The following is a 15,105-nucleotide window of genomic DNA, read 5'->3' as shown; positions in this document are numbered from 1 at the left end:
TATCAAACCTTGCAACAACTCTACTAAGTAAGTACTATTTCTAGGGTTTTGACAAAAAAGAATAGGGTTTGTAGTGTAAGGCAAAAACAAATTTTCTCACGTCTAAACAATATTTTTGTAAAAAAAAAATAGAGGATAGGGATATATTTTGTCAACGGTATAAACAATATGTTTGGTTTAATCAACGGTATATATTTTTTCTATGAAATTATCTCTATAATGTCTCTAAACTTATCTATAAAACGTTCAAAAAAATATCTATAAAAAAGCTATCAAATCTATAAAAAAAAAAAACAATATGCTGCAAAAAAATTGTAAGGGTCATGCTAACATCTGTCCTAAGGACATATGTTAAGAATTCCACACGTAATAAATATTTATTCAAAAGGAATAATTTTCGAAGGACGCATGTTGAGAATTCCACATATAGTAAATACTTATTGAAAAAAAAATACAATTTGGATAAATAAATCTACCCAACGATGCATAATTTTTATCTTTGATGTCCCCTCAAAAAAAAAAAAAGTAAACAACGTGATATATACTATCATGAATAATTAATCAAAGTTATAATTGCACAAATTTAAAGAAATTCATATACACAAATTTACTCTCTCAAAAAAAATATTAACTAGAATAGAAATAAAAATTCATGAAGATTAAATTACTGAATAACTTCTGAGGGTATGTTTCAGGTTGCTTTAGAGAAATAGAATTTAAATAAGATTCTAGGCTATGTTTAAAAAAAAAAATTGGACGTAATTAATGTATACGACCGGTAAAGACTAAAGGAAAAAATGGAAGTACAAGTCACTTAATTTAATTAGACTTCTTTTTAACTTTAACATGTTTTTTAGGAGGCACAATTATAAGTTTTCTTCCGATATATAGATTTGGCATTAAATTTTTGTTAAGGAGTTAAATTAAAAATATGAAAGTAGGAGCCTTTGTTCATAAAATTTGTGAAAAATGTCGATTGATCCGCATGGAGTTCGAATTATACACACAAATTTACTATTTGTCAAAAAAACACAAATTTATTAATGAGTTAAAACGCAAATAACCAAGCATCGTAAACCAAATATATTTGTATTTACCAAAAATTACATGCTTGAATAATTTCTAAATCAATATATAAAAATTCAATACCATATTAAATCTACCATGAACGAAATTACTTTGGGAACATATATTAAAAGCATCCTTCATGTATATATTACTTACTTCATGGACATGAATTTTTTATGAACAGTGTTGTTTTTAATAATAAAACACCAACTTTTTTTTTGGAGAAATAAAACACCAACTTCTTTTTAAGTAATACTCGATAGTAATAAATTAACCTTAACGTGAATTATGCACACATAACCAAAAACAAACTAATACGACAAACATATATACGAAGGGAATTGTGATATAAAACACAATGGATAAGTAAAATTTACTCTCTCTTCTTTGGATTAAAACGAATTTGTCACAAATCAATATAAGAATGTTACTTCTTGAAGTGCAGAATCTTGTTGTTGAAACGCTTTCAATCACGAGCAAAGAAAAGTATGTCTCTCCTCAATCCCATGAAAGACCTTCTCAATAGAGCTTCAAAGAGACTAGGGTTTCTTTTCAGTTAGGCTTTATGAGAAGTGGTATATATTTTATTTAAAAAATTAAATATATAATTTTTTACTGAATTACTGCACCATAAATCTGTGCCTTTTCGACAATGATGCCGTTGACAGATGTTCATTCCAATGTGCTCATGGTTGGAGGGAAAATATTATTATGGAGACAACAAAACCTTTTATTTTTGCAGCATTACACTATTAAATTCTTTGATTGGCCTAAAAGGCTAAAACGAAAATCAAATTTTGACATGTGTTTGGTAAAATTAAGCTATAAGCTAGCTGATAGCTGAAAAGCTAGCTTATAGCTGATGGCTGAAAGCTTATAGCTGAAAAGTTAGCTGATTCAAAATTAAAGTGTTTGGTAAAATCAGCTTTTTAAGTAATTAATAGATATAAAATGACATAAAAGTACATGTATATTTAATTTGTATAAGTTATATGTATAAACATTTTTTTCACCTAAAAAAATTTATAAACATTTTTCACTAATATATATACACACATGTGTGTGTATGTATCTTTCCTCTTGAAAATTATAAATATGATATATGAACTTAATTGAGATATTTTTTTAACTAAATTTGCTCAACTTTATTATCATATCTTTCTTTTTTTTTATGAAAAAAATAATAATGCTAAATATGTAGTAATATAAATCTAAGAGAAACCGTTTATAAATAAAAAGAGCACCAAGGTAGTGCAGAATAATACGTGGGTAGTTTACTTTTTGACGTGCTTAGTTTTTTGTTTATAAAAATATAATAAAATAATATTAAGGTTAAAAATGGAAGAAAATGTAAAAAGCTAAAAGCTATAAGCTCAAAAGCTACTTGAATTAGCTTCTCAAAAAACGCTATAAGCTAATGAGAAAAGCTTTTTACCAAACACGTCTCACTCTACAAAAACAAGCTTATAAGCTAGTCCAACAAGCTATAAGCTAGCTTTTTTGTGTTACCAAACACAGCCATAGTAGACAACGGAAAAAATTGGAAATATAATCTACAAGTAAAGTAAACTGATCACAGGCTAAGGGACTAGACCATCTAAATTTATCGTTACTTATGACAAGAATACCCAATGATGTCAATTTAATTTAATTCTATTTGGGGGCTTAATCGCCTCTAATAAAATGTCCTCAATTTACATGGACAATTGGTACGAACAACAAAACTTCCATGGTAAATTCCCAATGTCTGACACTACCAGCAGATCTGGATATCTTTGCTGCCGCTGCACCCATCCAAAATGCATTCCATTGTAAAGATTGGAATTTCCCAATTTTGCAGGGACGAAGTTGGGACGCAAAGCTGACCCGACTCTATACTCTCTGCAGCCATCCGATCTAGGGCGTTGATATCTTTTCATAAACTGTATTGATGTACAATGCTTGAAGTGAGATGGAATGTAAAAATGATGTATTAGTTAATGGGTAGTTGATAATTGTTCTTATAGTCATGCTAACAAGTAACCCTAAAAGCATTTTGAAAATACAAGTCAAATACTTATAAAAGTAATAAATAAACAACTTTCTATGTATAAGTTACCTCATTTCATTACTTAAACAATAAACAATGCCCTAAGGGCACATTTTTTTTGTTAGCATTCTCCTTTTTTAAAAATTAAATTATATCTAAAAAAGTTATACTAATATAATTTTAAATGCTTTAATATGTAAAAACATCACATACTTGACAAAATATCAACCTTAATCCCACTTGTCACTCCGAAGACATGATAAGTTATTCCTCTCAAAAAAAAAAAATAGAAAAAAAGAACACGATAAGTTATTCATCATCTTAATATGTAAGAGTAATTTAATGGATAAAGTTACACAAGTTTCACATCAAACAATTCTCAGTATTATAATTTTTTTTTGTTAACCATATTATATATATACACGAAGTATCCACCATCAGTACACTTGAGGTGCTAGCTTAGTAGTAACAGTTTAGCATTGTAATCTCAAGGTACTGAGTTCTCGAATCCCCTCATGGATGGTTGTGCCACTTGAATTAATAAAAATGCCCCCCTTCCCCAATGTTTTTTAAAAAGAAGTATCCACCATCATTCAACAATAGCTAATCTCCATTAAGAAATCTATTTGGCACACAAGGTGGGTTCTTCTATTTTAATCAGATTTTCTCCATACACAAGTCAGAGTGTGAACCCTGGACACATGTTGGTTTATATAAGCTTATTCTACAGTGCTCAATTCAACATACCAAATAAAAATGTAACATCTATGAGTGTGCAAGGGCTATGCGCAACAGGGTAAGCGGGCATAATAACACAGATGACTTATTTGTATTTTTTACAATGAATAAGACTATACTCTAAAACCATATGGAGGATACTTCTCTTCCTTTTTTCTTTTTTTGAAAGCTGTAGGCTTACTGAAAATATTCTATTTGTTTCAATGGGTATATTTGTTAGTCAAGTCAACCTAATTTTTCCACACGCCCCACCACCCCCCCCCCCCCCCCCCCCCGGGTATTAAATTTCTTTTTCGTAGGAAACACCATAAGATCATAGGCATAGTCCCAAGCGACAAATGCAACCTTCCACATCTGAAATCCCAAGGCAGAGCATTCTGGCATTGCTTCTGCCTCTTGGACTGAAATTTACCACAAACTACTACTGCAAGGTTGCCGTAGAATATATGCGCTAAATGAGTAAAAACAATAAAAGTAGAAAAGAACTAGACCATCGACCCGTGCGAGCATGGGTCCTATCGAATGTAATAAAATACCAATAATTTAGATTATAAATATTCATTAGTTAAGAAATATGGTGGAATGAGAAATTTTTTACTACCCTTAAAAATAGTACCAAAAACATTCATAATTTTTGGGAATCAGTTGCATACGGCATTAGTCATCATTCATTACGAAACACTTCTCTATAAAGGGCTGCAGTGCCTGCAGTATTTATAGAGGGCTGTTCTAGCATTTTGCTGGCTTGACCCAAGGCCTGTTAGCCAGCCTGATTTTGGTCGAGCTATATCAGTGGGCAAGCCCCAATTTCTGAATTATATTGTAATGCAAAGTAAAAGTGGATTTCTTCCATCATATTGCAACTTACATAGAAGATGTCAAAAGGGAGCCTCTAGAGATTCATCCCAAACTTCTGCACTTCCATTAGAAACATCCTCTACATCTTCTTCCATTGAAAGCCTAATATATTCTCTGTGAGCAAAGCGATCCCACTCCGTCAATGTAGGGTTCTCGCGCTCCTGTTCACACATGACATACACCAGAGGTCAAACCTAGCCAACAAGAGCCAATCATAATGACTAAACAACATAAAAATTTCTATTGAATATTCATGCACCTGGCGAATCAAAAATGGGTCACGAGTTTCAAAGGCCATGAACTTGTTTAGATTGAACAGGATATTGAAAACACTTCCCGAGAGTTTACCACCTTTCAGGTCACGCAGAGTGATATAGCTTTCGTTCTGCAAAATGAAGAATTTAATTTAAAATTCAGAAAGAGAAAAAGAAAGATATCGTATAAAGTTTAAGTAATGATATGAAATCAAACAAATGACAAAGAAAGAGGATAAAAAGGGAGGAACCAAAAATGCATATTGGAATATGTCATCTTCCATTACAACAAACGAACTTTCTAACTGCTTAGTAGAATTGCATCATTTTCCACCTAATGTGACTTCCCAACAACACAATAAAAAATTACACAAACAATCAATAAAAGGAAGATTGAAAAACAAACCTCGGATCTAATCATGTCAATTATCTGGCACAATATATCCTCAAAAAGCACAGGTTCTTGAGCCATGCACTCCATTCGATGCAGTTGCTCCTCATAAAAAAATTGCAGTTCATTCCGTGTTAGGACTCCGTTCCCATCCAAATCAACACACTTAAACCTAATCATGACAAAGTCAAAGTCAACATCTAATAAGGGCATGTTTGCGGGCATGGTGAAAAATAGAGGGAAGTGAAAAAAACTGCAAGCATGGAAAGGCTTTTTCAAAAATAAACTTGAAAATGCATCAAATGTTCAACTTTCATTTCTTCCATGTCTACCTAGAAGCTCAAATTTTAGATAAATCCATCTTTGCTGTCTTACTTAGAACTGTGCCTTTTGCTGCGCTCCTCTCAAGCATACTACCCAATTCTACAAACCTTATGATATCATACTCACTGCTCTTTAAGACACTAGTGAATTGGTAGATGGGGGACCATGCTTTTCGAAAAAAATAGTTTGGATGTGTGTTTAATTCAAAAGTTATTTAAAAAAACAAATTAGGAGATTGTTTTACAATATGCCAATATGAGGTGAATTTTTCTTTCTTTCTGGTTTTTGTACTTTGAAGTAGTTGAAAATAAGGAAACAACTCAAGGAAACTGTTGTCAATAACTGCACTAGAATACAAAATGCTGTTGCTCCTTTCTTTCCTTTCAAAAACTGTTTCAAAAATGAAATAATCCAAAACAATTTAAGTACATCATATCTGAAAACTGTTATTTCCAGAAGAAGAAAAATTAAATTAGAATGTTATTTCTAAAAAACTGTTACTTCAAAAAAAAACTGAAACTTTGTTTTCTTTTGCACTTCGCTTAGGGTGAAGTTTCAGCAACAAAATTTATTGTTTGCATCCCAACTTTCTCTCTCAGATAACTATGGACTAGTGCACATGCATATACACAGTCCAAAGCCTAAATCAAATAAAACATGGTATACCCATGCCTAAAATAAATCCAGGGACATATTAACGGAGGGGACAAACTAACAAATGAAATCAGAAAAATACATGGGAAACAAAATACCAATACTCAAGACTTGGGTCAGATGATTTATCCTCTTCTGATAGTATGAAATAAACAAAATCTTCATATCCCATCTTTCCCTCAACTTTACTAGTAAACTTTCTTGGAACCTGAGATGATAGAGTCCAAATATGAGTTATCAAAAAAAGAACTGATAAATCAAATAAAAAAGTGGACAGACTGTATCTAGCTCTGAAGACATCTGTAGTCAAATCATAAGATAAAAGCAACACATAATATTGTTATCTACACCAACCTGAGAAAATATTCTATCGACAATTCGATAGGTAAGTGCATGGTTTCCATATCTGATAAGATTCTCTTTGTCTATCAAGAAATCATGATCTGTATCCAGCTCCCAAAACTTGCAGTATATAACATAAAAGTGCTCATAAGAGAAGTATCTGCAGATAATATTAAGGAAAGGCAAAATCGGTTACTGCATTTCGATATAAGTATATTGAGTTCATTTGAGAAAGAAAGAAACCAAGGTCGCTTATTGAAGTTCATGGTAATGACATTATCAATCAGTATATCTACCTCAAAACCTTGTTGATGTCTTCTTCTTCATCAGCATGCTGCATTGCATCAATAATATTTCCACGCTTCAGCTCCCTCAGGGTAAGACGACCATTTCCTGATCTATTGACGTAGTAATATATTCTATATATCACAGTTTCAGCTGGGCCATTGAAAAAGCAAGTACATGAGAACATTGCACCACTGACAAAGAGTGAAGACTAGTATTGAGTGTGAAAAGTGTAAAGATGATTAACAAATGGAGTTGGCAGAAAAGTGGGTTGGCTAGGTAGGAGTAAAGTCAATGGTTAAAGAGCGTCTAGTATATGCAACCAATGACCATTGCTTCGAAAGGTGGAGTAGCGTGTTACGTTTTGAAGGAAAAAATTGGATAGATACATGACAGCAACCAACAAAATACAGAAGAAATTTTTTTTTTGAAAAATATGCAAGAAATACATAATAAATGTCAAAGATTGTGCACAAGAATCCATTAAGAAACTTGCACCCTGGCTTAGAGCACCCCACACCCTTTTTTACTTTCCAAAAATATCAAATACATATAACCAAAGGAGGATAATCTTGTTTTCAACAAAACGTATAAAACCATAAGTAATTATCCGAAGTCGGAATCCATTATTAGGGTCAAATTAAGAAACCAAGATTTACTTAATGCTAATAATGTGAAGTCGGAATCCGAAGTAAATCTTCACAGTGTGAACCTAGCACAGCAAACAACTCTCCTAGGGCATGGAATGTCTAACTTCTCAGTCAGAATCTTGACAGTAATGCCTGTTAGATTTCCATTAGAAACCAAGTAAATCTGCACACTGCCAGAAAACTGCTGTATTTTCAACTTAACCCCTCCATTATTAGGGTCAAATTAAGAGAAAAGATAGTTCAGTGAACCTAGCACAGCAAACAACTCTCCTAGGGCATGGAATGTCTAACTTTTCAGTCAGAATCTTGACAGAAATGCCTGTTAAATTTCCATTAGAAACCAAGTAAATCTTCCCACTGCCAACCATCACAAACTGCTCTAAGGTTAGAGGGACACATTCAGTGCCTTGTAATAACCCCAAAAGTGTTTTTACGAAACCGAGTATAGTGAGAACCTCAAGTTCTTTTTCTGATTCCTACAATTCGATGAACCTCTAAATGCACAGCTATAGCAAAGATGGAAGACAAACCATATCTCTCTTGAAACTCAGGTGTGCTTTGCAGGAACTCCAGCCCAGGATGAGTTGCCAAAAGCTCACGTAGTATAGGTTTAAAATCATCCTGATATCAATTATAAAAAGATGGGTGTGAATATAATATCAAAGCCAAGATAATCAATAAATTTGACAATAAAAAGGTAAGTCATTTGCTATCAAATGGGAATTAAAGGGCAACCCGGTGCACTGAAGCTCCCGCATATGCAGGGTCCGGGAAGGGGTCCCACCATTTGGTGTATTGTACGCAGCCTTACCCTGTTTTTACACAAGAGGCTGTTTCCAGGACTTGAACCCGTGACCTTACGGTCACATGACAACAACTTTACCAGTTGCGCCAAGGTTACCCATCCTGATATCAAATGGGAATTGAATAAATAATATATTTGATAGATTTCATCAGGCCATAACGGAATGTAATGTCAAGGCGACGAGAAATAAATGAAATGGAAAGCAGAGAAGAAAAAAGAAATAGAAGCAACAAACCTGAGTTAGGTAATTGAGTTGTGGTTGCTTCAAAATTGTGTATATTTGGGTCGCTATATCCCTCGTCAACATGTTTCCATTAATCCAATAATCAATAAATGCTTTCCTACAGGAACATTACATCAAACATCAAAAGATTAAATGATTTCCTACAGGAACATCACATCAAAAGATTAAAGCATGAGTAATAAGAAATAATAATTACGGCGAACAAGACCATTAAATTATAATCCTTATAGTATGGGAAGGGAAGGGAAGTGTTAAGCAAGTTTACTTTATTAATAATAATAAATAAGATCTTTCAAACAAGAAATTCATTGGCATACTGCCCAATTGAAATGAAACAGCTATTTGCAAGACTAACTTCTTGTTCAGCACCAAGTACAGCAGGCCCACAAAGACACACTCAGCCAAACCGTGTACAGAACCATTTTTCTCAGGGCATTTCTTTCGTTCCACCAAATTGCCTCTATATTTTAATTGATGGTTTCTATGTTTACATCCATGGACAGTACGGTGTCAGATATTGTATTGTAGTCATATGTCTTATTACAAAGAACATAGTTAACAGAAGGAGAATGTGAAGAGAAAAAATGTAATGTTCTTTCTTATTAAAATTACTCTGACAAACTTGACAATCTTTAGCTTAGGTTTGTTAGTAAAATCTATTTAACATTGAAAGTTAAAGCAATCAACGTTGTGTATGCCTTAGCCATGTTTGTTAATACTGAAGAAAAAGAAAGTGCGGAAAAAGTTGAAAATATTTAGTTCAGGGACTAGATCAAAACTTTTTAGTTCAACAGTCTCCTCAACACAGCGCTATTCATTTTTTAAATGATACTGCCACTGTTCCTATGTGTAAGCCCTTTTGGCCAATGCACAAGAATTAAGAAGAAAAAAAAAGTTTACATTAAATTTGTCAACAATATACATTCTCTTACCAAAATTATTAAAAGAGTGAATCCACTCACTCAAGTTCAACTAGCAATACCCTACACTACATGTATGGGATAATGTCCCTTGTCACAAAATGCAACTAACTGACCAACATTGTGCCTATTGATGAATCTATAATAAACCCTAAATTTATAAATAGATTCATCATTCATTGTAATTTGTAATCATTCAATAATTCAATGATTGAATACAATAACAAATTCATAATTTACCACTTTACATTCTCTCTAGAATAGTTTTAGATTTCTAATAGAAATTGTTGGTCTTTTAATTCACTTCATTTAACTAGAGGTATTTTTGTGAGAAGAAAAATTAATGTACCGTATAATTTGAAGAGGGCCTTATCAAAAGGGACATGAAAATTTTGCAAAAGGGTTCTTACATATAGGGACGGAGGTAGTAATAGTTTCCTTTTTTTTCTTTAATGTACCCCTTCATTATTAAATGACAATAGTTTCCTTTACTACACTGCCGAGATGTCAAATGGGAATCTTTTTCAGAATTCTGAATTCAATATGTACAAAATTATTAAAAGTTTTGCCACTAAAGGTTCAATATTAAACTTAAGATGTGAAGTTTTCCAGATTCACACAACCACATAACTTCAATATGAATGTCTATTTTCAAGCAATTTCTAAATCAGGGATAAAGGTGCAGTATATTCCTAAGAGTACTTCTCCTTTCTGAATAATCACTTAATCAGTAATACTATTTAGTATTAGCACACAACAATTTTTATGGTATTTCAGGCCGTTGGCATCTAGAAATAACCTGTGTTATTAAATGGCGGCGTTATAGCACTATAGTGTAGTGGAATTTAAACCACAGACCGCTATTGTTGCACAATATTCTATCTAGTACAACATTTTGTCAAATAGCACCTATAGCAATTTTGCATAGCAGAATTTGAACAACCCATTATTTTCCGCGATGCGTAATTGACAACACTTGAGACAACAACCTATTAACCATCTAAACAACTAAATTTGGGTACCACCATTCATGGAACAGAGAAGTATGAAAGTTGTGCTACAAAAGTTTAAAGTGCAAACCTTGTCACAATACCAGCTCCATTTTCAATCTTTCTGTAAAGAGATGTGGAAAGAAAAGATGGCAGCTTGCATACTTCCTTGGTAACTGACTTAAATTCTGACATACCATAGAAAAATGAAAATCAGAACTGAGCTATTATTACAACTCTTTTGTATGTTATAGAGTGAACTTTAATCACTTTTTTTCTCCTGGAAACGTTAAAAATAAGTTAATTTTACTCAAAATCGGAAGGGCATGTGATTGCTTAAACAGCTAAAGTGTGCTGCTAATTGGGAAAAAAAAATCCCGAGTTAGCAACCGGCCTATCAGGCTATAACCCATTTATGAGCAATATCTTACCATGTATCTGCAAACCATGCAAGTGATCAGGGAATAACTGGTCAACTCTAAGCAAGCATTGTTCTTTCAGTTCATTGGGAGGAGGAGGTCCATTCTGAAAGTAGAACTGCAAGCACACAACTACTTGTTACAAACATGAACATAAAATGAAAACAGGGTGAGTAATGTGAAAGTAGAACTGCAAGCACAAAACTACTTGTTACAAACATGAACATAAAATGAAAACAGGGTGAGCGAGGGCGAGAATCGACAAACACCACACCACACACGCGCGCATTTAGCAGACGAGGCACAAAAAAAAGTATCATGAAATAAAGATTTTAGGAAAACTGGGCAGCTGTATGTACTGGGATTAATATGAATGATTTGTTGCTAGTTCACACAGTTTTTTATGAGTATTGGATGTGTCCTATTTGGTAGTAATAGCATTGGCATCAGCAAAAACATGGAGGGAAAAGTTTTTTGTGGCAATGTGCAGTCCTTCGGTGCATATGCCTGGAGCATAATGCTGGCACATTAGTGTGTCTTTTAGCTCCACAATTAGTTACGGGAGAGGATTCTATGAATGGCATCAATTCTGTGTTCTGATAATGATTGTTTCAAGGAAGGTTCCATTTCATTACCACATAGAAATTGGGTACCTTAGTTGTATCTTTTTTAGGCTAAAAATCAATTCACCTTCTCTGATTTATTTTACACTTTTAGTTTTGGAGCATATCATATCCTCCTTTTAGATGTAGTTATAGTGAGTTAACCTTTACTATCATATAAAACATTAAGAAAACATATCGGACGAGTCTCACCTGAGGTATAAGTTCTTTAACCGGCTCGCTAACAACTTTTAAAGGAGAACCCAAATTAGAAGGGCCAACTCTATGTTTCACTATGCGAGGAGAACCAGATGAACTTCTAGGTGAAAGAGGTGGTGCAGTGCCAGCAGGAAACATAGAAGGCAAAGAATTGCTCAAAGCATTTGGACTCGAGCAATTCCCCGGGACATTCAACGGAACACCAGACTTTGCATCATTTAGCAATGATGTTACCTACACAAAAGAGCCAGTTAGACACGAATAAAATCACAAATGCACGCATCATATTTGTAGAAGAAACTCAAGAATAAAATAAAAACGCATCTACTTGATTGCTAATATCTCATTCACCCACTTCAAGTATCATCAATACATTATACATCATTCATGGCACTTGGGAGAGTAGACATCAAGAGTTTAATATAGTCCTTTTAATTACAAGAATAAACTACAATGACTACTCTGAAGATTAGAGACAGAACGAGAGTGATGGATAAGAGTTCAAATTCATTACTTCCTATGTTGTCAAATAGCGTAGCAGAATTCAAGCAAGCTACTATTGTTCCACTACAGTACGCGATTAAGTATAAAGTGTTGTCAAATAGTGTCTACAACAGCGCTGTAGCTTAGCGGAATTTAAAACACGACTATTTTCTGCAATCTGTGATCGATATTACTCAATGAATATGGTGAGCATATCTAGGAAAAGTTGTTGCGTTCTCGCTTCTCATGAGATAGATGCACAGAATCCCATGATGATGGCTATCTTTTATTGACATAATAATATAAACAATAATTAATGCACATCCCACACAGACCTTGTGGGTTTTACTACTATTCAATGATGTCAATAGCGGATAGCAGAAAAAAGTGGATTGTTAAAATTCCTCTATGCAATAGGGATAGAGCGCCGCTATTTGACAACATTTTATACTAAGGGTGCATTTGATCCGTTAAAAAAATAAGTACTAGATAGAACAAAACAACACAAGGTAGAACATCACAATTATCTAAATTCCGCTACGCTATAGCTGCTATTTAATAACAGTGCTAATGATTACTACAATTAAGTACTTAAATGAACACTAATAATTATTAATATCCAACGGTAACCGTTCCATTCATTGAATGAATAAATAAATAAACAATAAGATCCAAATGAAGAATACAACGATAACAATAAATTGATTTCAATAAAAAAAAAATATACCAAACGATTGGTTTCGGGAAGCGAAAGCCAGTGATCGAAAAGTGTCTGAACGAAGGTGGTGTGAGGCTTGAGAGCCAAAGAAGAGACTTCTGGAAGCTGCAACAATTCAACATCCAACGACGCCGCATCGTTAACTACTGCCTCCGCCTCCTCCATGTTCATCAAAACAAAAATGAATCGTGGATTCGATATTTCAATGCGTTTGGATCCAAAACGCGTGAATTGGAATGTGAATTCAACACCAACCCTAGATCTGAACAATTTTATGCAGAGATCCACACGATGATTGATGATTATGGAAACAAAAATAAAAATAATAAAAGTGCAGATACTCAGAAAAAAAAAAAAAAAAAAAAAACAACAAACAAAGAGATTGATGTGTTACGTTTACGTTGCTTGTATATTTTTTTTTATTTTATTTTTAGAAACAAAAATGAAATACTCCAATCAAAATCCTGTGACACGAAAAAGAGTAAAAAAAAATTGAAATTGTAGTATACTTTATTTTTTTGGATTTTTTTAGCGGTGACACGTGGCTTCGTGTGGATACAATACAATACTTATGAATCCAATCATCAGTTAGACCATTTACAATGGCTTGTTGAATGCCATTTTCAACATGTTGAAACCATTGTAGATGGTTGTTGAAGATGATGTGGATGAAAGAGGGTGTTGAAAGGATTCAACATGTTGAAAGCTGGCCCGCAGACGCCACGTGGCTTGCTACAATTGGCTGCTTGGATTTTTATCTTCTTAATAATTTGGACTCAATTATTTCATTGTAAATAAAAAGTTTTTTAATTTATTTTTTTACCAAAATTCGTGATTTTGTTTTCTCTACAAATAGAGACTTGGATCATTTGATTTGGACACAGAAAAAAAACCAAGTTTTTCACTCTCTTAAGTTATTTGTGTGTCACATGCTTAATTTGTTGTATTGCATTTTAAGTTAAGAAAATAAAAATAAATTATTTTACAAAATTTTGTTTTTCCAAAAAAAACTAAAAAATAAATTGTTAATTGTATTATTTTAATTTAATTATAATCGATAATTATAATTTTATGCAATTATAAAAACAAAAATTAAATAAGAATAAGAAATAAAAAGTGGTGGGGTAGGGTGTTGAATGAAAACCATTGGAGAGGTAAAAATTGAATGGGTGTTGAATTAAGAGAGAGAAAATGATGTGGAGTGTTGGGAATTGAAAAAGTGGGTGTTGAAGGGTATTGAAAGGGAAAAACCATTGTACATGGTCTTAGTAACATCTTTGAGAGTGTACATTTAGTCAACTCCACTTCCATGTTTCGACCATGTGATGTGGTTTGTGGTTTGGGTCTTTTGATATTGTTTCTTTCAACTTTGCTACAACCAAAGTGTTTGTTTCAAAATTTTTATGGAGAAATTTATATTTACATTTTTTTTTATAAAATAACAAAGTTATTATAAACTCACACAATGATAGAGGTGTCAGAATTCGAATCTTGGTTGTGACGTTTGAAACGATAGTTTTGTCATTTTTGTCAGTGAAACTAAGATTTGTGAACATTTATTATATCTTTATTTATTTATTTATAAAACACAAGTTTTTATGAAATAATTTTTTTAATCAAGTATTTTCTTTTTTAATGTTGTGAAACCTAAATGCAAATATTAATCTTTCGGGTCTTGTGAAATCTAAGTGGCCAATAAACGCTTCCCCAGTGTTTTTAACGTTGTTATGTATTCAAGTAACATTCCAACTTGTGGCATATATATATATATATATACAGGGTCGTTCCTGTAAAATAGGAGGCTCGGTTCTATTTTTAAAATAGGCCCGAGTAAAATAAAAATGCATTTTTTTTGTAGCTAAGCTTCATTAAAAAGTCAGAATCAGAAGAACTTTTAAACATGAAACAAAACAAAATAAAATTAAATGAAAGAGAAGTGAAATTTACCCAACGGTGTCATTTGGAATGTCACTCCTACGTTGTAGGAAAAGAGAAAACGAATAGTTTATGCGAAAAAGAAATAATTGTTGTGATTCTTTCAATGAAATAGCCTTTCAAATTGACTGATTAAGTGATTATACAAATTGATGGTGGTTTGATAGCATCAAATTTA

General features: G+C 32.9%; 1 protein-coding gene across 3 annotated transcripts; it reads right to left on the bottom strand.

Annotated features, from left to right (window-relative positions):
* Positions 1-2,483: 2,483 nt before the first annotated feature.
* Positions 2,484-13,288, bottom strand: LOC146911571 (putative serine/threonine protein phosphatase 2A regulatory subunit B''delta). 3 transcript variants are annotated; one of them, XR_015020483.1, is made up of 14 exons: positions 13,002-13,288; positions 11,786-12,025; positions 10,983-11,088; positions 10,643-10,739; positions 8,634-8,739; positions 8,124-8,214; positions 6,955-7,096; positions 6,671-6,818; positions 6,415-6,524; positions 5,354-5,510; positions 4,953-5,078; positions 4,704-4,854; positions 3,311-3,369; positions 2,484-2,990 (listed from the first exon to the last, which is right to left on the bottom strand). XR_015020483.1 is itself a non-coding variant. In XM_085730217.1 (13 exons), the coding sequence occupies exons 1-12, from the start codon at positions 13,161-13,163 to the stop codon at positions 4,714-4,716; spliced, it is 1,626 nt and encodes a 541-aa protein (XP_085586343.1). In that variant the 5' UTR covers positions 13,164-13,288; the 3' UTR covers positions 2,484-3,008; positions 4,704-4,713. The 3 variants fall into 3 exon arrangements, 2 of the variants coding, with proteins under 2 accessions (XP_085586343.1, XP_085586342.1); XM_085730217.1 differs by lacking the exon at positions 3,311-3,369 and having other exon boundaries at positions 2,484-3,008; XM_085730216.1 differs by lacking the exon at positions 3,311-3,369.
* Between the last annotated feature and the right edge of the window lie 1,817 nt (positions 13,289-15,105).

This window comes from Medicago sativa, chromosome 7 (genome assembly GCF_051527215.1).
Source record: "Medicago sativa cultivar Bolivia chromosome 7, Bolivia_mono, whole genome shotgun sequence".
Taxonomy (NCBI): domain Eukaryota; kingdom Viridiplantae; phylum Streptophyta; class Magnoliopsida; order Fabales; family Fabaceae; genus Medicago; species Medicago sativa.
This window is presented reverse-complemented; position numbering and strand designations above follow the sequence as displayed.

Coding starts and splice junctions, on each gene's coding strand:
- LOC146911571 (XM_085730217.1), bottom strand. CDS start 13,163: ATGAACATGGAGGAGGCGGAGGCAGTAGTTAACGATGCGGCGTCGTTG. Junction 6,819..6,954: donor GACATCAACAAGGTTTTGAG/GTAGATATACTG, acceptor TATTATCTGCAG/ATACTTCTCTTATGAGCACT. Junction 5,511..6,414: donor GACCCAAGTCTTGAGTATTG/GTATTTTGTTTC, acceptor TGTCATGATTAG/GTTTAAGTGTGTTGATTTGG.